Below are 26274 nucleotides of genomic sequence, written 5' to 3'. Positions count from 1 at the left end.
CAGTAGCAGCTGGCACCTGACTGCTCAAGGACCAAAGCCTGTGGGATTCCACGTAGACTCCAGCAGTCTCTCTACAGTCTCCAGGCAGCTCTCTGTATTAGACTGGAGGCCTGAGGGGCCAAGAGGACTTGGCTCCCTGTGGCTAGGATTGTAAAAGTTCTTAGTAGAAGTGTGGAACCCCAGGGATCTCTCACTCACTCATCCTTTCCCCACATCAGGGAGCTTCTTCCAGCTCCACACTTGCCCTGGTTCAGCTGGCTGCCAGGCTTTGCTCTCCTCTGCTTTCCATGATTCCCATTGCTTCTCTGATGAATTCCAGCATGCCCTCTTAAGATGATAATAGTTGAAATGTTCATATTTACTTGCTACTTTGATTCCTGTCTGTGAGAGAGGCTCCCACTAGTTGCTTCTAACCAACCATCTTGAACCAGAACCTCAGTGTTAATATTTTATATCACTATTTCTATATTTTTATTTCATTTTAGATACTTTTCCTCCACAAAGTTTTATCAGTCACATTATAAGAATTGATGAGATTGGAAGGTAGTCCTATATCCCCCTGTTGTCAGTGGCTGTCAGTTCTGTCTCATATGAATTAAATTTGTGGAGGCTTACTGAACCAGAAGATATATGCAGGTGTGTGTAAATATGTGTAGACGTGTAAATCAGAAAGCATGCGTAACACTTTTTTTAATGATTCTGAGAGCTCTTCTCTACCCTATTTATATACTTTTCCGGAAGAGGTTATATGTACCTACATATATCATGTATCTTCCATCAGCAACTTTTTTTGTTATTTTTTTGAGAGAGAGTCTTGCTCTGTTGCCCAGGCTGGAGTGCAGTGGTGCGATCTTAGCCCACAGCAACCTCTGCCTCCTGGGTTCAAGAGATTCTCCTGTCTCAGCCTCCCGAGTAGCTGGGATTATAGGCATCTACCACCACACTCAGCTACTTTTTGTATGTTTAGTGGAGATAGGGTTTCACTATATTGGCCAGGGTAGTCTTGAACTCCTGACCTCAAGTGATCTGCCCACCTCAGCCTCCCAAAGTCCTGGCATTACAGGTATGAGCCACCGTAAGTCTTCACTGGTAAGCAAAGCTTCCATAGACTATCCAGCCTTATTCATGCTGTAGCTTTATGATGTAAAATATTTATACCCTTTCATGTCTAACAGGTTTTCTCAACCATGGCACTTCTAACATTTCGGGTTGGATAATTGTTGTGGGGGTGTCCTGTACCCAGCAGCATGTTTAGTAGTATCCCTGGCCTCTACCCATTAAACGCTCTTAGCACCCCTTACCTCAGTTATGATATCCAGAAATCTCTCTAGACATTGCCAGAAAGTCTGAGGGGCAGAATTGTGTTAAGAACCACTGATGTGTAGGGATAATATTAAGAAATATATAAATAGTTTATTAGAACAGATTCCTAAATCACTAAGTAGGTTAGCTGAGATAAAGTTGTAAAAATGAATTTATTTGTGAAGTTAAATTGAATGTAATATCGTGGTTGTAGTGTATATCACCAAGCATAAGACTTCATTCTTCCTTTCAGCAGCTGTGATACCTGCATCATCTTTTCTATTTCAGTGACCTAGTTCAGGCCTTTGTTATTCTCTGGACTCCAGAAAAAACTCTGTCATCTTGAGCAAATTACTTAATCTCAGTGTCTTAGTTTCTTCATCTATTAAGAAAAAGGGTGTTATTAATAGTACCTCTATCTCATAAGATTTTTATGGAGATTACACAAGATAATACATATATAGCACTTAGAAGAATCCCTCCAGTTATTTTGCCTATCATTAGCAATTGCAACATTATCATCATTCCTAGCTTAATATCCCAATACCTTTCCTCTTAAAATATTGTTGTAGTTAAATCAGAGTAGTCTTTGTGATGGAGCCCACCTGAGTTTCTTTCCTCCTTATAAAAATTCCCTCCTTAAAAACCTTCAAAGACTGTGCAGTGCTTATAAGTAAATTTATGCATGGCATTCAAAAACATTTTGAATGTTGGTGGTCCCAGTCCACGTCTCCAGCTTTGCACATCTTTTCTGTGAAGTTGCATCAGTAACTTTTCTCTTCCTTTAACACACTGCATTTTCATGCCTCTTGTCCTTTTGTTAATGTTGTCTCCTTAACGCGAGGGCGCCTTTCTCCTTCCTCTACCTATTGAAAAACTCCTTATTTTTCTAAGATCAGTATATCCTCCTGATAGGATGCATTGTTTCATTTTGTTTCATTTTCTTGACTCCTGGAACAATTTGATTACTTTTCCTGTCTTCTTACTCTTGTTTTCTATTTTGCTTGCAAATAAACTAGTTCTTGTCTTGAAGAAGTCGTCTTATCTCTGTGCCTCCAGAACACTTAACAAGTACTAGATGCCTATATTTATGTATTCATTTAATTGTGTCTGTGTGTCACAGTCACTTTCTCAATCATTATCTGGCTACTATTTAGGAAGTATTTAATTTCTCTCCTTTAATCAGAAAGCCCACAGAACTTATTACATTGTATAATAGCAAAAACACAACAAGGGAGATAATTAGATTTAAATTTCCTCTCAATAACCAGATGTTTTATTTCCTTTGAGAACTGTTATACCTGACCTTCTGCCTTCTGGATTTAAAATATGTATTTTTTAAATAAAAACATTAATTAAAAGCATTTTGGTAAGATTCTTTCCTTCCTAGTCTGCTAGTTCATTTTGGCCTTAATTTTTAGTGTTCCTTTTTTCCCCAATACTTGAATTTCTTTTACTTGAAGAAATTAGAATTTAGGATGGTGGCAAATCACATTATAGTCAAATGGAAAAGGAAAATGTTTTATACATTATGTCATTTTTTTTGTGGAGTGTTTATATAATTTAATTCCTTTATACTACTTTCTAATTTGTATAGTGATTTTATTCACCTTAAATTCTTTGAAATGTGCCTATTCCTGTGGTTTAAGGTGTTTGTCAACCCTTGTTTGACAAAAGTAAGACACAGAAATTGAGAGTCTAAAATTACACAGGGAATGTAATCTGGGAATTGTGCTGTAAGGCCCTGCTACCCATTTGTGTGGTGATGTTTTTAGTATTACCATGCTACCTTACAGCATGCCATTATGCTTGTCATCATTTATGATTTTGTGTGGCACACACTGGTATATTATTAAATTTTATACTTCAGTATTGTTGTAAGGCTCATTATGTTTTCATTTTGAAAAGAAGGCTTATCAGTTTTTATAGTCAGATGCTGTAAATTAAGTAGTTTTATATGACTTAGTACCTCAGAATACTAAGGATAACATAAATGCAAATAATAACTACAATAGGTAACACTAATAGTTACTAAGTTCTTGTGTGTTCCATGCCTTATGCCAAAACATAGATGATCTAATATCCCCACCAGACCGCTGAAATAAATACTATATTTATTTATTTATTTTATTTTAATTTTTTTGAGACGGAGTCTCGCTCTGCTGCCCAGGCTGGAATGCAGTGGTGCAATCTCAGCTCACGGCAACCTCCGCCTCTCAGGTTCAAGCAATTCTCCTGCCTCAGCCTCCCAAGTATCTGGGATTACAGGCATGTGCTACCACACCCTGCTAATTTTTGTATTTAGTAGAGACAGAGTTTTACCATGTTGGTCAGGCTGGTCTCAAACTCCTGATGTGATCTGCCTGCTTCAGCCTCCCAAAGTGCTGAGATTACAGGTGTGAGCCACCACACCTGGCCTATTATTATTATTTTTTGAGGCAGATTCTTGCTCTGTCACCCAGGCTGGAGTGCGGTGGTGCAGTCTTGGCTCACTTGAGATGGAGTCTTGCTCTGTCACCCAGGCTGGAGTACAGTGGTGCAATCTCGGCTCACTACAACGTCTGTCTCCTGGGTTCAAGTGATTCCCATGCCTCAGCCTCCCGAGTAGCTGGGACTACAGGCGCCTGCCACCACACCTGGCTAATTTTTGTATTTTTAGTAGAGATGGAGTTTCACCCTGTTAGCCAGGCTGGTCTCTAACTCCCATCTTAAGTGTTCCACCTACCTCTGACCTTAAGTATTCCGCCTACCTCTGCCTCCCAAAGTGCTGGGATTACAGACGTGAGCCACCACTTCCAGCCTTAAATACTATTATTGTCCCAGTTTTCATGTGAGAAGATTGAGGCTTATAAAAGTTAAGATCTTGAGTTACCCAAAGTCACATGATTGTTTTCTGTGGTTCCAGTAAACTGAAGCTATAGAAATTAAAGTTTCAATCATTATAGTGGTCTGAAAGCAAAACTTTATAGTGAATACTTTTGGGGTATTTTTTCTTTGGTGGTGTTTGTATGTGCCTTCTTTTCTTTTCCTGGCCCGTATTTGAACATAAAAATGTTTAGGGACTGTGCAATATGTGTGTCAATGTGAGCTTCTGCCTCCACAGTAGAAATCAAAAGGGGGCAGGTATTCTTCTTCCAGTCCCTTGGCAGTTTGTGTTAGCACAAAATATTCTCAGCATGCTGATAGAATTCATTTGCTTGCTCCGTGTTGAATTTCCCAGGCCACAGCATCTGATTTGCTGAGTATAAATCAAGCCACATCCAGGTCACTTTTCAATAAATTGCTTCTGTGAGAATTGACTGCCATATAGATTAGGATTTGGTTTTTTTTAATGGCTTCCTTCTCTTTTCTGCTTCTCTGACTGGAACTCCCACATCAACCCTCCAGTTTCCTTATGCTTTCCCTCCTATTTTCTATCTCTTTTTTTTTTTTGCTGAAAACTTTGGGATTCTTTTTTCTGTTTTATATTCCAATTTAATTTTGATCCTTATTTCCTGCATGTTTCTTTCTTTTTAAAATAATGTTATGCTATTGGAAGGCATACCTTAATTGATTATTTCTCAGACAATATTAATGATAGCTTTTAAATTTTTTTGTTCCCTACTGGTTTTCTTTTCCTTGAATTCTCTGTTTCTTCCATGTTGGTTTTTTGTTTTTTGTTTTTGGATTTTTTTTTTTTTTTTTTGGTCTTTGTTCTGGTGTCTATTTTTTATTTTGATGCTTCCTTCAAATATCTGATGATCATTGCTTGTGTGTTAATATGTTAAAGTATAGCATCGAATTTGAAACTGTGTTATAGCAATACTGTAGTCTCCTTTTAGAAGTATCTGGCTAAGTTACTGTAAGAGTACCTGAGAAGTAGTGAGTATTTATTCAGTAAGCTAATGTATCGTTATAGTGAATCTCTTTCACTGTTTTCAGAGTGACTGTATGCAAAGGGTGGAGTTGAATATTTACCAGAGGACTTGCTTGTGTTTTGGGAAAAATTTTATTTTATCTAAAATATAATTGTACAAATTTTATTTTGTTAATTTTGATCAGAAGAGTTAATTTTGTTATCTTCGCTTAATTTTTCTTTGGCCTAGTTTTCAGATAACTATTATCGTGCAGAAATGATTGATGCCCTGGCCAACTCTGTTACACCTGCAGTCAGTGTGAATAATGAAGTTAGAACTTTGGATAACTTAAATCCTGATGTGCGACTCATTCTTGAAGAAATCACCAGATTTTTGAATATGGAAAAACTTCTTCCGAGTTATAGACATACCATCACTGTCAGGTAGGATTAAATTCCTTACTTTAAACTTATTCTTATAACTATAAAAGAAATTTATTTTCATTGTAGAAAATTGGGAAATATAGTAAAGTAAAGGAGAAAACTAAAATTCTGTATGATTCTACCACCCACAGATAAATTATTAGTATTTGGAGAATGTCCTTATAAATTTTTTCTCTCTTTAATTACATAAATTTTTAATTACTTGAGATTATACTGTATATGTAGTTTTTGTATTGTTTATATCATAAATATTTTCTCATGTCATCACAAATTCTTCATAAGCATTGCTTTGATGTCTGCATACTCTTTTTTTCCCGTTGGATTTTGTATAAACATTCTCTATTGTTAGCCTTTTTTTAAGATGACTTTTCACTTTTACCAGCTTTATATGGCTGTCAAGAAGTTCTGCCAATTTAAGAGTTTGCTCAAAGTTGATTCAAACATAAACAATTTTAACTTTCCATATAGCGAATATATTACTAAAACATTTGGAGAAAATATTTAAATTATATTTTATGTTAAATACTTCTTTTTCTGAAAACTATTCCTGTTACAAGTATAATGACACTTGAAACTTTGAGTTTGGGAATTTGTTTTCTTTTTTTCTTTCTGGTTTTTTTTTTTTTTTTTTTTTTTTTGAGACCGAGTTTTGCTCCTGTTCCCCAGGCTGGAGTGCAATGGCTCACCACAACCTCCGCCTCCCGTGTTCAAGTGATTCTCCTGCCCCAGCCTTCCGAATAGCTGGGATTACAGCCATGCACTACCATGCCTGGCTAATTTTTGTATTTTCAGTAGAGATGGGGTTTCACCGTGTTAGTCAGGTTTGTCTCGAACTTCCAACCTCAGGTGATCCACCCACCTTGGCCTCCCAAAGTGCTGGGATTACAGTCGTGAGCCACCACACCCGGCTGGAATTTGTTTTCTTTTAACAGAATTTAGATATTAATTTTGAATTTTTATCATTGCAAAAATTTATTATAGTTATATGTCACTTAACAACAGGTGTATGTTCTGAGAAATGAGTCATTAGGCAATTTTGTTGTTTATGCAAATGTCATAGAGTATATTTACACAAACCAAATGGTGTAGCCTGCTGTATACCTGGGCTTTATGGTATAGCCTATTGCTCTGTTGCTCTTAGGCTATAAAGCTGTATAGCATGTTACTATACTGACTATCGTAGGTAATTGATAACACAATGGTAAGTACTTACATATTTAAACATATCCAAACATATGAAAGGTATGGTAAAAATATGGTATAAAAGATAATAAATGGTACCCCCGTATAGGACATTTATCATAAGATAAATGGAGCTTGCAGGCCTGGAAGCTGCTGTGGATTTATCAGTGAGTGAGTAGTGAGTGAATGTGAAGGTGTAGGACATAATTATTGTATACTACAGTGGACATAATAAACACTGTGGACTTAGACTACACTAAATATATTAAAAACATTTTTTCTTCAATGATAAATTAATTTTAGCTTACTAAACCGCCATTGTATATGCAGTTCATCATTGACTAAGATGTCTTTTATGTGGCATGTGACTCTATTACAAAATTGAAGGTGGATTAAAATCACATCAGTTTTTAAATTGATTGCCACAAAGGAATCTCTAATGTCTAGGAAACAAATTGATTCATAATACCTCAGTGAAAGTAGTTAACATACGTATTTTTTTCCCTAGTTGTTTGAGAGCCATACGGGTACTTCAGAAAAACGGACATGTGCCAAGTGATCCAGCTCTTTTTAAATCTTATGCTGAATATGGCCACTTTGTGGACATTAGGATAGCAGCTTTGGAAGCAGTTGTTGATTATACTAAAGGTAATACTTTAGAAATACATGCTTTTATCATTTTAGAAAGAAATATTTACTTTTTAAAGCCTGTGTTACTTATTGGGGTTTTCATAATAGTACAGTACAGATATTTTAATTTTAAATTCTTGACTCAGTGATTTAGAAATCATCTTTGATAAAGGTAGAATTCACATAACGGTTAATAAATGAGGGAAAGGAATAAAATTATAGGCATCTTTAGCCTTTCCAAGAAGTCAGTGTTCATCCTGTAGCTTTAATTGGATGTTATTTTAGGAAATAGAAGATTTTGGGGAAATTTCTATGAAGGATTCAAGAAAACATCTCACACCTGTGTAAAAATTTGTGTCTGTGAAGGTAGAGGATTAGACATAAACACAAACTTCAGTAGAGGAATTAGGCAAGGCACCATGAATATGGAAAAAACATAAGGCCAAAAAATCGCTAAGAGAAGAATACACATATATATATATATATTTTTTTATTTAGGGGAGAAGGATACAGAGATGGAAATGTTAAAAAGTCATGAAGAATAGAGCAGGTAGAAGACGAGCAGTAATCTAAGAAATAACAGAATACTCTGGGACTGTGTAAATGAAGCAGACCTATAGTAGTTTCTGATGAAATTTTAATTTTTAAGGCTAAGGGAAAATGTGTGAGTTTCTAGGACTATCAGAACCAGATTATTGTACAAGGCAAAAGAATAGTATGGCCTCTGAATTCTTTAGAATATGAAGAATCAAAAGACAGTGAACAAATGGCTATGTCATTATTAGGGAAAATTATGCCCCAAGATTTTCTGCCTTGCCAAAGTTGTGTTGCTCATGTAGCCTTGGAGAATTAGAACTGCATCTCTTATGTAACATTCTTAAAAACATAACTCCCAAAGATAATTTTCAGCTGACCTGGATGTGAGTCAAAATAATAACTCAAGACTGGTGAAAATGTGAAATGAAAGAACTGGTGATGAATAACTATGCCTGTCAAATACTTAAGCTTAAATATTTGTTAAACTGATTGTAAAATTTAATGTGTATTTCAAAAATAATTTTAAAAAATTATGAAAATAGAAGAAACATGTAAATGTAATCTAAGTCTAAAATTCCAGATTCTAGCACTAAAATATGAGAGGAGTAAAAAACTTAAAATATGCTAAACTTTCGTCTGACTGTGGAAGGAGAAGAAGGGCTGAGAGAAGTTCTTCAGTAGATACTGGTCCATTTTTAAGTAGGGAAAAGTATACTCAAATCTTTGTAATTTTTGGTAAATTTGTGTAGAAATACTTGTTTACAGTCAGAAAATAAAGAGTAATAACATAATGTGTATATTCTTATGTGTTGATCTAACTTCGAAAAGGACTGTCATTTGTGCTTCGTTTTTATTGAAGGTTTAAAATATCCTTTCCTGTTAGAAATAATTATGAAAACAGTGATTTTGTTGTTAAATGTATTTTTTGGCATGAAAGAAAATGTAATCCTATATCCGTCTCCATTTCTGTTTTGACAAGTTTTGAGATCCACCAAATATGCCATTGTTGCCAGTCTTTCCCAAGATGTATGAATGGTTTTTAATGTCTCGTAAATATGAGTAAGATTTTATGAACTTGTACTACCTGAAATGAAATAGAATACTAATATTAGGATTTTCAAAAGTATGCTAAACTTAGATATAATTTAATTGTGAAATGTGAATCTACATTTCACTTTTGTTCATGTCTAAATGTGAACTATGACTTTAGACTTCATGTTTTGTTAAATTGTAAATTTAAATATTGATACTCAAGTTAGAAAATGGAAGAAATGAAAAGTATTGCGAATAAAATTCTGAAGACGCAGCTTTTCAAATTATGAAAGCAAAACTTGTTTGAAAAGGTGAATGGAAATAGCTAGTCATTTTATGTCAACTATATTCGTAGCACTATTTTTGTAACTGCCTTTTATATTATGCTTGAAAAGTAAAACTGTTCTTTAGTCTTAAATGGAAGAAACCACTTGGGCAAAAACAGTGGACTATACTATATAATATAGTTGAGATACCATTGAGTGTCAAACCTCTCCATCATGTAGGCATCTAGGAAAACAATTGTATTTAAACAGATTTTGTCCAGTTAATCATCTGTAATTTAGGGTTCTTAATTACAACTTGCTTTATGTTATGCTTGCCATTGGTTTGAACTTTAGTAAAAAAATATATTCTTGATGCAACTTTATGTCTTGGCTCTAATATATAGCTTGATACTTATAAAACTTACAAAGTGGCCCATTGCATAAAAATGTAAGAGCTTACCTGTAACCTTCAACTCTGATTGAAAACTCAGCTAAGGCAGAGTCCTAAATATTAAATGTAAACTCCCTGCTTATCACTCATTATTCATTATTTTATTTGGTATAATTAACAACAAATATATTTTCTTTTATTTTCAGTGGACAGAAGTTATGAAGAACTGCAATGGCTACTTAATATGATTCAGAATGACCCTGTACCCTATGTAAGGTTAGTTTATGTGCTATGATGCTATGATATTTTGTAAGTCCTATAATGAACTGAGTCATTTCAGATTAAGCATAAAATGCTTGTTTATGATTTTTGAAAATATGGAAATATCTTTTGCATTTATTCATGTCCTTTTTTAATTTGATTTTCAACATAAATTTTTTTGAGATGGAGTCTCATTCTGGCCCAGGCTGGAGTGCAGTGGCGTGATCTCGGCTCACTGCAACCTCCGCCTCCCGGGTTCAAGCGATTCTTCTGCTTTAGCCTCTCCGGTAGCTGGGATTACAGGCATGCACCACCACACCTGGCTAATTTTTGTATTTTTAATAGAGACGGAGTTTTGCCATGTTGGCCAGGCTGGTCTCGAACTCCTGGCCTCAAGTTATCCACCCCCTTGGGCCTCCCAAAGTGCTAGGATTACAGGTGTGAGCCACTGCACTCAGCTAAAAAAAAAAAATAAAATAATAAAATAAAATAATTATTAGCAGACCTTACTTGGCATTTAGAGTAATTTGGGTGACTTGGAAAGCAGCCAGACAGAAACTTCACTTTTCTTCTTCAAGCAAATTAAAAGTATAACAACTTAAAATGCAATAAAGAATAAACTCACATTTTGAAATATGTTATTTACCTATATTACTGATCGGCTCTTACAAATAGAGTATGAGGCCTGAAGGAGAGGAATTGTGTTTATATATAAAGATGAAAATATGGATATGAAATATCCATAAAGATTTATATCGCCATTTATATTACCTATCTGTAAATTGCATCCTGTAATTACATTTCACTTTTATTCTTAAAACCTTTCAGTAGTCTTATTTTACACAGTCTTAAATTTCAAAGCACAAGAGGATGTTAACAGAATCTACATCTTTTAGGTTTATAGACATTAAATTGCAGCCAAAAGGGGTTAAATTATTTACAATCTGGCAGTTTCACTTTTCTCCCATCTGTTTCTCAATTACAAATCCAATTTGATGTCTTACTACCATCAATTAAATGTAAAAATTTCCCCAATTCACCTTCTTTAAAGTTTTGCCAACCTCCATAAGAATTACAACCCAATTTCTTTCTCCCTCACTTATATCCAAGCATTGCAGTTACTCTTAGTAATTTCTCAAACTTGGTCCTAGAGCTGATGTTGATGCTTTCATTAAATGCTAGACTACTGCAGTAGGTTTCTTCTCCTTTCTTTTCTCTAGCCTTTGATGGTGTCTTCTACTCATAGCAGTGGATGTTTTCTTTTCCAAATTTTGTTTTCATTGCATTGCCCTATATTTTAGAGAACTCCATAATATGTTCAGGTAGCCTCTCATATGAGATAAAAACTCCCAGTAGTAGAGTTTAAATGTTACCCTCTAGTAGGATACTCTTCTCAACCTCAGCTTGTTTTAAGGAAAACTTTTTACAGTCTTTATATTTAAAATACTTCTGCACATTTCCATGTTTTACAAATATACTATAGTAATCACATATATGTTCATTTTATTATCTCGAATATAGACTTATTGGTCTATATATAGATTTTTTTGCTCTGTGTTAAGATTTTTATACTTACCAATCATTGTACATATATCTAAGCAGAGTGGAATGTTCATTTTAGAAAGTGGGATGGGAAAGATTGGTTAGGATTATGTGGAGTCAGGTTTTGGAAGATCTCATCACACAGTAAGGTGATTTTAGAAAGACCAAATCCACCAGAATTTTTTTAAATTACTCTCTTATCCAAACCCCAGAGTGTTTCAGTGAAAAAACAAGTAGTAAATATTCAGGATGTGACATGGTGTCTTTGGAAATTAAACTAAATAAACGCAAAGCAAGATTTAAGAGAGAAAGTGATAAAATAGGAAGGAGAAACTACAGATAATTTTTCAATGTTCATGGTGTCTCCTACTCATAACATCTGTCAGTAAATGGTCAGCGAAAATTTGATTTTTTTTTTTAATCTTTCAGGCATAAGATTCTCAACATGTTGACTAAGAACCCACCATTTACTAAGAACATGGAGTCTCCCTTATGCAATGAAGCCCTGGTAGATCAACTTTGGAAACTTATGAATTCTGGTGAGAGAGCAGTGATTTAAATTTTTTTTATTATTGTTATTAGAGTAGTTTGATTTTACAACAGGTTTTCAATTCAGTAGCATTTAGAACTAAAGGTAAAAGTTGAGATTTTTTTTTTTCTTTTAAGTAGACTATCACACCTTCACAGTGGTGGCTGTGATAACATTTATTAAGGATACTCACTTTACTCCATAGGGTGGTTGAGGAAACAAAAATATTTATATGAAAGTGTCAAATGGTTAAGGTGCTATAAACATCAGTCTGCAAAGTATTATTATTATTTCAGAAAGTTACAAAGGAGTGAAAAATGTCTTCTCACGTCTTTCCCTGACCATCTAGTGGCCTTTTCCAGAGGTAACCAATTTTTTGTGTATCCTTCCAGAAGCAGTCAGTGCATATAGAATAACATACAGACTGTATTTTTTCAAAGTACTTACTGTTATTGTTCTGTACTGTGGAGATCATGATATCTCATCACAGTTTTTATTTTTTAATTTATTTTTATTTTTTTGAGATAGAGTCTCTGTCGCCCAGGCTGGAGTGCAGTGGTGTAACCTCCACCTCCCAGGTTCAAGTGATTCTTCTGCCTCACCCTCCTAAGTAGCTGGGATTACAGGCATGCGCCACTATGCCTGACTACTTTTTGTATTTTTAGTAGAGACAGAGTTTTACTATGTTGGCCAGGCTGGTTTCAAACTCCTGACCTCAGGTGACCCACCCTCCTTGGCCTTCCAAAGTGGTGGGATTACAGGCGTGAGCCACTGCACCCAACCTTGTCACAGTTTTAATTTACATTACTTGAGTGAGGTCAAGAGCTAAGAAACAGTGCTTAGGAGTGCTAGCTCTGGAACCACTTTGCAAAGGGTTGAATTTATTTATTGTGTGATTTGTCTGAACTGTTGTCATTTGTAAAATGTAGGTGATAATGATACCTACTTCAAATCGAATTAAATTAGTATTTGTAAAACACAGTGTCTGGCTCATATTGAATACTCAAAAATGTTATACTAGTATAATGATAGTTATGCTTCTCATATATTTGAGCTATTTGTATTTCTATTTTGGCAGGTTATTCATATTCTTTGCCATTTTATTTAATTGAATTATTGATTCTTTTCTATTGATTTATAAATGTGTATATTTAAAGAAAAATTGCCTTATGTCTGTGATAGGTTGAAATTGTAATAATGGTTTTGGTTTAAAGATTCAATCAAAAGCTAGGCTGAAATGTGTTTTGCTTAAAGATAGCAAGAGTTGTTGCAGATAGATAGTGGGAGAGCAGTGGATATTTATGCAATTTTTTTTTTTTTTTTTTTTTGAGACAGTCTTGCTCTGTTGCCCAGGCTGGAGTGCAATGGCACGATCTCAGCTCGCTGCAGCCTCTGCCTCCCAAGTTCAGGCGATTGTCCTGCCTCAGCCTTCCGAGTTGCTGGGATTACAGGCGCCCACCACAGTGCCCAGCTAATTTCTGTATTTTTAGTAGAGACGGGATTTCACCATGTTGGCCAGGCTGGTCTCGAACTCCTGACCTTGTGATCCACCGCCTCAGCCTCCGGAAATGCTGGGATTACAGGCGTGAGCCACCATACCTGGCCTATCCAAATATTTAAAAGTTTTGAGTACGTCACTTTATTTGCTCTTTATAATATTGGAAAATAACTTGTCCTGCCTGTCTCATTAGTAGCTACTTCACTGACTCACAATTAAATACCAAATTTTAATTCTTTTATTTTATTACTTAGTTCATTAATATTGAGATGTTAAGTGGTTGTATAACTTCTGTTTTTCGGTTTCATAATAATAGTGCAATACCACCAAGTAAAGACACCATAGTAGATATTTATGTGAAATATAATAAAATTGAAAATAGGATGAACCTTGTCCTCAAGGTCTTTAGAAAACAACACATAAAACCAGTTTCTACTAAAATATTGCTTCTTTTTTTCCTAATGTTTTCTTTAATCTCTGAAAGAATAATTGCTGCTTTTTACATAATGTTTTATATTTGCTATCTTTGGCTACCTTAAAAGATATTATTATTTGTGCTATTTAGACCCAGGGTATTAACACGTAAGTTCAGGAACTTACAAAGGTTCATTCAGCAGTTCATATGTGGCAGTAACTCTGCTGTATTGAATATCTTCTTAACCAGAATACATAATTCCTTGATCATGATAAGTTACAAATTTAAAGAAAGCATAGTGAAATATGAAGAATTCTTTTATTATTTTCTAAAGAAGATGTTTTGGACAAAATAAATATGTGTTCAAGATTAATGAGACAATTTTTATAAAACATTTGAAGCTCATTGGAAGGTTTGATTATATGAATGCAAGTTCTGGCTGATGTTTAGTATTTAATTTTAATAGTGTGCAGTATAGTACAGTTCTGCTTTGGTTTAAAATTCTCTGCCAATATCTAAACCAGTGAGATCAGTGAGGCTATAGTCATAAACAGTTTATTACTCAGTTTTTCAGATTTATAAATGGAATAGTATGAACAATGGGAGTGGTATGAATAATTGGGAGGGTTAAAAAAATGTTTTTCTAGAACACTGGACAGTAGAGAGTGAAGATGGACAAGAGAGAATTGTCATTTCCTTTCCAAGTCTGAACCTTTGGGATAAATGAATGAATCTGATCTAAGAAATCCTTCTTTTATTTGATTAAAAAATCATTAATGGTAAAAGTAATATAATCATGTTACAGAGTTTATCTGAAAAAACTACAAAGAAAGGAAATATTACATAATTCTGTTACATCAACACTATTAAGATTTGGGTATATTTGGCCTTTAGGAAAAAATAATTGTGTGTGTGTGTTGTGTTACATAGTTATAGTTGAAATAAAAGTTTTAAAACAGCATTTTACCATGAGAATTTTTCACATTGCTATATTCTTAATGGTTATTGTTTTAAGAAATGGTAGTGAGGGTTCATCAATAACAAAAGGAACTAGAACATCATCTAGGTCCCCAAATCCAGTGGAACCCTGCCTGCTCCTCATTTTGGGGCTTCTGGGCTATCTAGTCACTTGAGATAAGCATTATCTGGGAAACAAAAACTGTGAACAATGCAGATGTAATTATATTCATTTATTTCTCTCTTTCTACAAAGTGGATTTGAGGTATATTGACTTCACCTAGTTACAAAATTTACTGAACCAATTTAAAATATATAGGAGAGAATATCATGGCTGTTCAGAAGGATCATCTTATCATGTGCTTTTGAAGAATTAGAGTTTGTTTTCTTATTCTGAAGAATCAGAAACTTCAACAAGAGAGAGAAATTGTGGTTGGGCTTACAGAAGCAGGATTTCAAAAATTGAAATCAATTTGAGAGTGAGACAGAATGATACTCATGACTTTTAAAAATTCATATGCCATTCAGTTAATACTAGTACTCATTTTAGAAATATTCTAAGGGAATTTGGAGCTGAGAGACTGGTACAGAAACTGAGGACTCTTGGTAGCTGAATCACTTTAGTGACCATACCCCAGAGGGAAGGCTGTCAGACTTAAACTTTTTGAGATCTCAGGGCTGCCTGGTTTCTGCGTGTTTCTTGGTGTGTAGTAACTCCACTTAGCCTTAAATTCTGGGAGGTACTCTAGTATCTTTCCAACAGTTTTTGCTTTGTAAATATATACACACACCGACCTATGTATGTGTATATTCACTCATACACATGTCAGATATCTTAACCCATTCTGTATGTAGTTTAATTTTTCATATACATGTTTATCTTCAGCATTTTGTTTTTAAAATTTTTAAAGCTTAAAAGTTTAAAGAATAATACAATGCATAATCATATACTTTCAGCTTGATTCACCAGTTAAAATTTTACCGTTTACTTTATCTCCTTTCCTTCTGTTTCTTTATATTATATTTATACCCTGTTTTTTTCTGAATCATTTGAAAATAAATGGCATCATGATCCTCTTCCCAATAGTATATACTCCTGAGAATAAGGTCATTGTACATATCCACAATATGATCATCAAACCCCACCCAGTATATAGCCCATATTCACAGTTCCCAAGTTGTTTCCAAAAATGCTCCTTGCAATTCCCATGACAGCTTTTAAATTAATGCTCCACAGAAATATAGTAAACATTTTTAAAGACGAGGATCTTTTACATTATATGGTCTTTGTCCATGGTTGCTTAAGATTCTTAAATAAATAGGTTTATGTTTAATTGAAAATATTTGCCAGGGGCAGTCATTTTTAAAGGTTTCACATATTAATTCACTAGTTTTTTCTTGAGCACTTTCTATTTGCCACTATGCTACGTTTTCTGTGTATTAACTAAGTATAATGGAAAGAGAGACATAGGAACAGATAAATTATAATATGAAGAGATAGTTGTTAAAGAGAACAAACTATTTGGGGAACCCAAAGAAAGGAGCCATGAACCCTGTCTGGAATACTAAAAAGTTCATGGAGAGGTAGTATTTGAGCTAGCTCTTAATGAATGGAAAGGAGTTTTCCAGCAGGATAAATACATTTTGAGGTGGTAGAATTATATATATAAAAGCCTCATGTTCTGAAGGAGTGTTGAGAAAATAGTATTATCTGGAAAGATAGATTAGAATCTAAATGTGAAGGGACTGGGGAGTTTAGGTTTTATGCTCTGGGCAATGAGGAACAGGTGTTGTTAGAACCAGGCTGACTTTGGTTAGCTGTGTGTGGTAGCTTTTTTCCACACAAAGAAATTATTTTCCTCTTCCAAAGGAATATGTATCAAAATTCAGAACATATATGATCCTGCCTTTATTAAGTAAGATACTGAATTACAGGCCAAAATAACAGTAATTTTAAAATACATTAAAAAATTAAAACCTAAGAATTGGAGATTTTTATTGGTGCTTCATATTTAATTTAAGACATAAATACTTTTGCTGGTCTTGCCTAATTGGGTGTTTTTTTAATATCTGAAGAAACAGATCTTCATTGAGGAGATAGTATCTTTGACTCTTTATCATTATGAAGGAAATTTTAACTGTTGCTTCCACATTGACCTTTAGTGTCTGGCATATTACTATAAGAATGACATGAAAACATGAATTGTTCAAGTCATTGAATGCTGTTTATTTACATCATAATTTTTAGTGTTTGGAAATTTACAGCTACACTCAAGGGGGTAGAATGAGGGACAACTTCTAATTCGGTTTGATAGGATTTGCTAGGTTTCAGAGTAAGAAAATAAACAGTTTTGATATTAACATCAAAAGGTTTCAAAGTTCTGTCCCACCATCTCTCTCTCCCTAATACCTTCCTTCTTAGGAATGGAAATGGTGGAAGAAAATTAAAACATATTGATTCATCTGCTTAGGAAATTATATATGTATACACACACACATAAATAGAAATGAATTTGCTGTTTTTTTAATTGTAAGATGGACAGAACAGTCAGGATAGTAATACCCAGTGGAAATTGTATTTCTGGCTTAACTGTGTACAAATTTCTAAGCTTCAGTCATCAATAAAGAGTGCTGGATTTATTCAGAAGTGTCCTGAAAACAGTGGCTTTCAAAGTGAGTTTTCTTCTTAGCAGCTTTTTTAGTTGATCAGTTGTTTGTTTGTTTGTTTTTGAGATGGAATCTCACTCTGTCATCCAGGCTGTTGTGCAGTGGTACGATCTCGGCTCACTGCAAGCTCCGCCTCCCGGGTTCACGCCATTCGCATGCCTCAGCCTCTGAGTAGCTGGGACTACAGGCACCCACCACCACGTCCAGCTAATTTTTGTATTTTTAGTAGAGACTGAGTTTCACTGTGTTAACCAGGGTGGTCTCGATCTCCTGACCTCGTGATCCTCCCGCCTCGGCCTAGTTGATCAATTTTAATAGCAGTTACCTCAGAAAATGAAGAGATGATTTTTCGGTAGGATCAGATTTACTATTTTGGTGGTGTTTGTCTCAAGGCACTTTCTGATTTGAATAGACAACATTAATACTGGGTTTCTTACTTCTTGAATGTTGTTGTTCTGATTCAGATAAACAGGGTTGGTCTCAGAGTATAACTGCTAATGAAGACAGGATGAATAGCAATTTTCCTGGGAGGAGAGACTAGTGACTGTTATTTTGTCGTATGTGATCATTCGTTGCCATAAGTGATGGGGAGAGGGGAGGTAGCTGGAAGATTAAAGATGGGTCTTCAGAATACTGTAACTGAAGGCAGAAATCAGAGGCTGTTTCAGGGCCTCTCTCTAATGGGATTGATTGACTTGGAATCATCGAATTTTAGACCTGATGAGGGGGTCTTAAAGATCATCTGAGTGAACTACTCTAATCATCTCAGTTATAGTCCAGACAGCTGACTTGCCCAAGGTCACAGAGCTAACAGGCAATTAATTAGAAGTGTTTTTCTCCCATTCTGTCTCTCAACTTAATTGAAATATACTAACGTGCTAACGTGACAACCATCTTAAGATTTTATTCCATGATTTTGAAATACAATGAAATTTTGGCTTTTATCTCTATTTTTTTGCTCTCTCTTGTAATTTTAACAAAAGTACTGCTATTCATTTTTTAGCTCCCTTGTAGTCCCCAATTTTAATATGTAAGTTCATTTTTAGGAGACAGAAAACACTATCAAGAACCTCCCTCAGGAACAAAACAGTGGTGTCCATTCCTTTGTCCAAATTAGAAGTCTAGCAAAACCAAAAACCCACATAGAAATAAAAAGTAACCAAAATCATATTGGAGGGCTTCAGTGCACTTAGCAGCCTTTACTGTGCTGCCTAATCATCCTTAAGCTGATGTTCCAAAACCAAATAAAAGCCCTAGCTCATCAAAATACACATACTCAATTTGTCTTTTAAAATTAACATATATATTTTTAAATGTTAAGGAATTCACAATTGAATGACTCATTTTGAGATCTTCGACAGCATATAAAAGTTCAGGCTGGTTTTTGCACACACATGATTAAGCAATATTGATCTTCAAGGTTTAATTTTCTTCCAAACAGCAAATATACTCTAAACTGTTCTATTTTTTTTTTTCTTTTAACTGATAAAATGGCTAAGATTCACTCCTTTTCTTGTTATACCCGTGGATAGAGAGATACAGCTGCTCTGGATTGCTTACTCCTGGCATTTCTTCCCTTCCCTCAGAGGGTTGAGACCGTCTAGCCTTTGCTAATAGAAGCCCCCAGGAATCTGATAACCTCCTCTCTGTGGAGCGTCTATATATGTAAAATGCTTTGAGGAGGAGAAATGAATGCCTACAAAATAATACTACCTCAAGCTGTTGAAGTGTCCACATATGCATATTCCAGGAAGAGAAAATGGGTTTCCAATGTAAAATTCTTGCTTTTACTGTGTCATGTTTTTTCCATTACTTGGTTCTCTGTAGCTCTTGCCTCTCTCTTGCTTCTGCCAGTGTTATATGTCACACAGCAGCAAAACTGAAAATGTCTCAAGTAGGAATGATGAGAGCTGTTTCACAACATTATAGCATGCACAGTGGCCTAGTACAATGCACTCTCTAGTATGAAAGTGAATTTACAATTTTTCCTGTTGCAGATTTGCATATAATTAATAGCTACCTGTTAGAGTAAATGTGATGAGAATTACTATTAGTTGATAATGTATTTACTTATACTAATATTTGTTGTTGACAACCACAAAGTTTAATATTTATGATATCCAAATTTTTTCCTTTTTGTTTCTCCTTTTTAAATGTGGTACTCTTTTGAAACAACAGTTCTTGGTAAAAATTAGGTATTTATAGGGCCTTCCTTCCCCCCTTCTGTCTCTCCCTTCCTTTCTTTCTTTATTTTTTGAGACAAGGTCTCACTCTGTTGCCCAGGTTTGAGTGCAGTGGTGCAATCTTGGCTCACTGCAGCCTCCGCCTCCTGGGTTTAAGCGATTCTCCTGCCTCCCCCACCCAGGTAGCTGGGATTACAGTCATGCGCCACCACACCCAGCTAATTTTTGTGTTTTTTAGTAGAGAGAGGGCTTCGCCATGTTGCCCAGGCTTGTTTTTAACTTCTGAGCTCAAGCGATCTGCCCACCTCGGCCTCCCAAGGTGCTGGGATTACAGGCATGAGCCGCCATGCCCGGCCGGGCTTATTTTTCTTCTCAAGAAGAATATCCACTTTTCTTCTTTTCACTTATTCTATACTCTTCAAGTCATTTAAAATTCTGACTGGAAACCATAGAGGTTGTGTAATCCTAGTTGACAAATTTCATCTTTTCAGTCTATTTGATGACAATATCTACTGGAGTGTTCTACTGGGGAGAAAAGGAAGGTGAAAAAACCCTGGTATCAATGTGCTGTGATCTGTCATTGCTATGGGGTAAGGTATGACTTGAGACCAAAACTCCTATTTTGGAGATGAAAAAACTGAGACTCAGAGAAATGGAAAGAACTTGCCTCTAGTGTCTGAACTAGGAGAAACCGAACTTCTACCCAGGCAGTTATTTTCTAGTCAAGCCCATGTCTACTGCCCGTTGTCATGCTTGTGGTTTGCTTATTTCTGTTATTTAAAAATCAGAAATAAGTTCTCACTACAGTAACACAAATATAAAGGTGTTTAGCAAAATATTTTCCTCCTCTTCAGTAAGTCCAATAGTAGTTGCATGGTTTCTTACTATATGTAAAACCTGAAAGTAGTAAGTTCTAGAGATCAGAAAATTTGTTTCCATGATAGGGAATGTAAAGGCTCATGGAGGCTGTCTTCCTAACAGGCTGTTAATGAAGAGAATCAGACAAGATGAACAGAGAATGAGTGAATGTGGGATAATTACTGAGGAGAGAGAATAAAAAGGAAGATTTAAGGCTACAAAAAATACGATTTTTGGGGCCGGGCGCGGTGGCTCAAGCCTGTAATCCCAGCACTTTGGGAGGCCGAGACGGGCGGATCACGAGGTCAGGAGATCGAGACCATCCTAGCTGACACGGTGAAACCCCGTCTCTACTTTAAAAATACAAAAAACTAGCCGGGCGAGGTGGCGGGCGCCTGTAGTCCCAGCTACTCGGGAGGCTGAGGCAGGAGAATGGCGTGAACCCGGGAGGCGGAGCTTGCAGTGAGCTGAGATCCGGCCACTGCACTCCAGCCTGGGCGGCAGAGCGAGACTCTGTCTCAACAACAACAAAAAAAGACAATTTTTGGAATGTTAGATTTTTGGTTCATGTCTAGTATTCATTTTGTAAGATGAAAGGTGTGATAAAGGTTTTTCCAGTTATAAAGTTCCTTTTGTTGTACAGGTTCTGGGACAGTTAAAATGTATGAATCAATGTGCATGTTGACTTAATTCTTTATTACGTACTTTTTAGGTACTTCACATGACTGGAGGTTACGGTGTGGTGCTGTGGACTTGTACTTCACACTTTTTGGCCTCAGTAGACCTTCCTGTTTACCCTTGCCAGAGCTTGGGTTGGTTCTTAATCTAAAGGAGAAAAAAGCTGTCTTGAATCCTACCATAATTCCAGAGGCAGTAGCCGGCAACCAAGAAGCTGCAAATAATCCAAGCAGTCACCCACAGCTAGTTGGATTTCAGAACCCTGTAAGAATCACATGTATTACAGAAGATGTAGTTTCATTATATAGAGCCATCTAGAGAAGAGAATCGTTTCCTGTGAACTAGTGAATTTTATAGCCACTAACACAGTTTATTGTGTCCTTTGAAAACATGCTGGCTGACATTTGATTAGCACTGTGCAAATTATAAAATGCTACTGGCAACTATAAAACTGCACATAACAAATGATGTGCTCCTGGTCCCTTTACTCCTATTGTGATAATCTAATGATTTTTTTTTATACTTGAACATAGAATTTCTTCTCTCAGTAGCAAAAGATAGAAATGAATATTTAACCTTTTTTTTTTTTTTTTTTTTTTTTGAGACAGAGTTCCATTCTTGTTCCCCAGGCTGGAGTGCAATGGCTCAATCTCAGCTCACTGCGATCTCTGCCTCCTGGGTTCAAGCAATTCTCCTGCCTTAGCCTCCTGAGTAGCTGGGATTACGGGTGATTGCCACCATGCCTGGCTAAGTTTTTGTATTTTTGGAAGAGACGGAGTTTCACCATGTTGTCCAGACTGGTCCCAAACACCTGACTTCAGGTGATCCACCCACCTTGGCCTCCCAAAGTGCTAGGATTACAGGCATGAGCCACCACACCCAGCTGAATATTTAACCTATTACATATTAACCCATCTTGTCCCATATGTGTTAATGGCAAGCCATGTGAAAACAGGGGCCTTGTCTTTTTAAAATTGTTGCTCTGTGTAATGCCTAGCACAGTTCTAAACATAAGATAAATGCCTGGCAAATGCTTGTTGAATGAAATAAAGAATGAATGAATGAATGACTAGGTAAATTAATAATCTGCTGATTTGGGAGGAGACTGTGTGTTACATTTTAAAACGTTTTTTATATATACACACAGACACACACACACACACAGAGATATATATATGTTTGTTTGCCTTCAGAGAAGCTTTTATTTCTGCCTCTGTATTATAAAATTACCATTTTGTAGAAAGACTTATAAGATACATATTAATCATTTTACTGTAATTTAAAGGAATTTTTCCTGAAATGTTTTTTTATTGATGACAAAATGTCTCCAATACTTCAAGCTTCATTTTTCACCAATATTTAGACCAGATTACTTGCCTGGCAATTCCCTACTGGTGTTTTGACACTTTAAATTGCAGATTCTCTCTATGCTAGTTAGTAATAGTTCATGTTAAATTTGCTTACTCACCTAAATTTTCTGAAGTATCATCATACTTATTGGTTGTCGATTTAAAATATGTCCTAGAGTTTGGGTTATGAAGAAGTAAGACAAATACTTACATAGAAAAAAAAAAGTCTCATTAAAGAGCTCTTTCAGATCTACATATTTATCAACCTGTGAAAATGGATATATTTATAATTCTTGCTCATATATGTTAATTAATCCACATTCACACTGCAGGTTAAGAGGAGAAAATGCATCAAAGGACATGTTCTTTGGGGAAAGCTCTGAAAGTTCACTTAAATACCTCCCTTCTCCCCCTAAAAAAGACCAACAGACAAGAAAAGATTACATTTATTTTAAGCCCATTGCTGATAATTTCTAGCCACTGGGCATGCTCTAATCTGCATGGTTGCTATAGCTATTAGTTTTCAGCTGTAATATGAGCTACTCGTTTTCAGAAATCTAATTTTCATCTTGAATATTGCCGCAGGAAGATGATCACCTTGCCAAGGAAGCATCATGTAATATATCAGCTCATCAGCAGGGAGTGAAGAGGAAGTCTGATACACCACTGGGGTTCCCACTAGAACCTGGTCAAATACTGGAGAAGAATGAGGATAGCAGTAAAGTCAAACTCAAAATCAGAGTAAGAAATACAGGTTAAACCTGTATTAACAGTGTAGGATATTCACCTTCTTGTAAATCTTTTTGAATACTTGCAGTGGTTTTTCCTTAGCAGGAACACATGCGACAGACTGCATTATAAAACTCAAATGTCCTTCTGAGACATTCGAACCAAGCATTTAACTTATATTATCGCATAATTCTTCTCTATTTGGGGGAGGAACTATGTGTGCACGTTTCACCACAACTCATCACTTTTTCCCACAAAATAGGAGTAGATTTTAGTTGCTATTACATTTCCAGTAATTTCTAATTGGAGGCTGGACCACAAAAATTTTCTTTCTCTTAATATCTTTGAAGAAAGAAACTACTTTTTACTTTAAGATTATATGGGGGTATATCCTATGGCCTCTCTGCTACTTTTCCTAAGAGCTAAGATCCAAACATAACGTGATGTAATGGTTCTTTTGTTCCTCTGTTTTATGTGTGTGTGTGTTTTAGTTTTCAAGTTCTCAAGATGAGGAGGAGATTGATATGGATACTGTTCATGATAGCCAGGCCTTCATTTCCCATCATTTAAACATGCTTGAAAGGCCGTCAACTCCGGGTAAGATTAGTATTCTGCAGTCATTGAGGAGATGGAGACATTGATTGATACCAGTTTTTTAATGTGTGTTACTTTATTTTCAAATGAACAAATATAAAGTTTAAAATTAGCCAGCTTAAAATATTAAATTGTATCAGGTTGTAACATAAATTAGCAAAATAACAAATAGAAAAAGTGCTTCTTTTGGCTGTTTTATTTTGGTCTTTTTTAAGTATTTGCTTGTATAAAATCCATCATTCAGATTCTTTCTAGTAGCTCTGATTTCTTTTTTGTGTGTGTATGTTGTAGACTTGACTTCATGTAACCATAGTTAGATTAATTTTTTTTAACTGCAGTTAATGCTGCTTGTAGCACCACTTTCTCTTTTTGCCTGCCTATCTCATATAGGATATTATGTCAGTCATTTTCATAGGTCATTCAAAAAGCATCATGTTTTCTTTTGAAAATACTACCTAAGGGCCGCGCATGGTGGCTCACGCCTGTAATCCCAGCACTTTGGGAGGCCGAGGCAGGTGGATCACGAGGTCAGGAGTTCAAGACCAGCCTGGCCCAGATGGTGAAACCCCGTCTCTACTAAAAATACAAAAAAATTAGCCGGGCGTGGTGGCACGTACCTGTAATCCCAGCTACTCCGGAGGCTGAGGCAGAGAATTGCTTAAACCTGGAGGAGCAGAGGTTGCAGTGAGCCAAAATCATGCTACTGCACTCCAGCCTGGGCAACAGAGCGAGACTCCATTGCAAAAAAAAAAAAAAATTCCTAAGACAACATAGAGAGTCAATATATTAAAATTTACCTTGTCATTTCCTTGTTGATAGGCATTAGGTTGTTTTTCATTTTTATATATTGTTGGTAATTCTGCACTTTATCTTTTTGTTAAATTATGTTTCTTGGATAAATTCCCCAAAATGTATTTTTAGTGAAAAGATTAATGTTAGCTATATTGTGAGATACATGTCTTTAGATTTTCATAGCTCTTGATACTTATTGCCATGTTTTTTGAGAGATTATACCAGTTCATATCATCAGCTTTTTCTAATTTTTAAGAAATAAAAGCCTTTGATTAAAGTTACGACATACAAATATCTGCGTACGTGCCACCCAAGTTAACATGTACACAATATATCATGCACGGATGTTTCCTATCTGCTTTATCCCTGGTCCTGTTCTGCCTTTCCACTACAAGTAACTACTATCTCACATTTTCTTTTTTTTTCTTTTTCCTTAATTTCATTCTGTTGCTTTTCTTTATAGTGTTCCACATAGGTATGTGATCCTGTATGTTTAGTTGCACTTGTTTTTTGAATTTTTTAAGAAATGGTATAACATGACTTGCTTTTTTTTACTCGGCATTATGTTTCTAAAATTCTTATTGGTATATAAATTGTAATTCATTAATTTTCTTTATGATCATTATCTGTCATAGCACTTGTCATCAGTGTAATAATTCGGAACTTTTAGAGTAACTGTAAAATAACACATGTTTACTGTTTTTGCTTTTGGGGTTGTTTTTTTTTTTTTTTTTTTTAAGATGGAGTCTCACTCTGTCGCCCAGGCTAGAGTGCAGTAGTGCCGTCTCTGCTGACTGCAGCCTTTGCCTTCCGGGTTCAAGTGATTCTCTTGCCTCAGCCTCCCAAGTAGCTGGGACTACAGGCGCGCACCACCATGCCCGGCTAATTTTTGTATTTTTAGTAGAGACGGGCTTTTGCCATGTTGGCCAGGCTGGACTCAAACTCCTGACCTCAAGTGATTCGCCTGCTTTGGCCTCCCGAATTGTGGGGATTATAGGCGTGAGCCACTGTGCCCTTCCAGGTTTACTTTTTAATGCATTTCTTCTATTATGGGTGTGACTGTTTGTCTCTTTTTTTCTGGGTAATGTTTCTATTTTTTTGTTTGGAAATCTTTTTCATTGCCCATGGTTGTTGTATTTTAGGATGTTTACATATGAATGAGATTTTTTTTCTCTTTCGTTTTTAACATGTTACATTTGTGCTAAAGACTTTATTACTCCTGTTGCTTTGCTTTTTATTTGGCTTTTTGTTTTAATTTTATTTATGAGACCTAAATTATTTTTTCATTATCTAGTAATCTAAGATGAGCTACTAGAATTTGAGAACTTGCTGCAGGTAGGACGTGAATCTAAGATACATTTGAAGACTGATAGGTCATGAATTCTTTGGGTTTTATAGTTGAAGCTTAACAGTTATTTTATCTATTCTGTCCATTTAAGTAGACAAGTAGAGAGATGCTAAGTGACTTGCCCTGGATGACATACCCAGGTAGTGGCCAACTAAGGGCTAAATCTTAGGACAAGTGAAGGAATGTGACAAGTGAAGGATTTAAGACATAAAGAGATAAAATATCTTACTCAGAATGTATTTCTGATTTTTTTGA

General features: G+C 35.6%; 1 protein-coding gene across 10 annotated transcripts in view; it reads left to right on the top strand.

Moving 5' to 3' along the window:
* TAF2 (TATA-box binding protein associated factor 2) overlaps positions 1-26274 on the top strand; it is a 107160-nt gene that overhangs the window by 67667 nt on the left and 13219 nt on the right. For 7 of the 10 annotated variants that reach the window (XM_065519560.1, XM_065519559.1, XM_073999353.1 and 4 more), the window contains 7 exons: positions 5388-5581; positions 7272-7411; positions 9826-9895; positions 11852-11961; positions 21242-21471; positions 23142-23297; positions 23777-23882. In XM_065519560.1, coding sequence (XP_065375632.1) covers positions 5388-5581; positions 7272-7411; positions 9826-9895; positions 11852-11961; positions 21242-21471; positions 23142-23297; positions 23777-23882 — 1006 coding nt within the window. Of the gene's footprint in view, positions 1-5387; positions 5582-7271; positions 7412-9825; positions 9896-11851; positions 11962-13286; positions 13512-21241; positions 21472-23141; positions 23298-23776; positions 23883-26274 lie in introns of those variants that run through there. The other 3 variants (XM_073999352.1, XM_065519561.1, XM_065519563.2) reach the window with 2 other exon arrangements.

The sequence above is a fragment of the Macaca fascicularis genome, chromosome 8 (assembly GCF_037993035.2).
Source record: "Macaca fascicularis isolate 582-1 chromosome 8, T2T-MFA8v1.1".
NCBI lineage: Eukaryota > Metazoa > Chordata > Mammalia > Primates > Cercopithecidae > Macaca > Macaca fascicularis.
The sequence above is the reverse complement of the archived record's forward strand: the minus strand, read 5'-3'. Positions and strand labels throughout refer to the sequence as shown.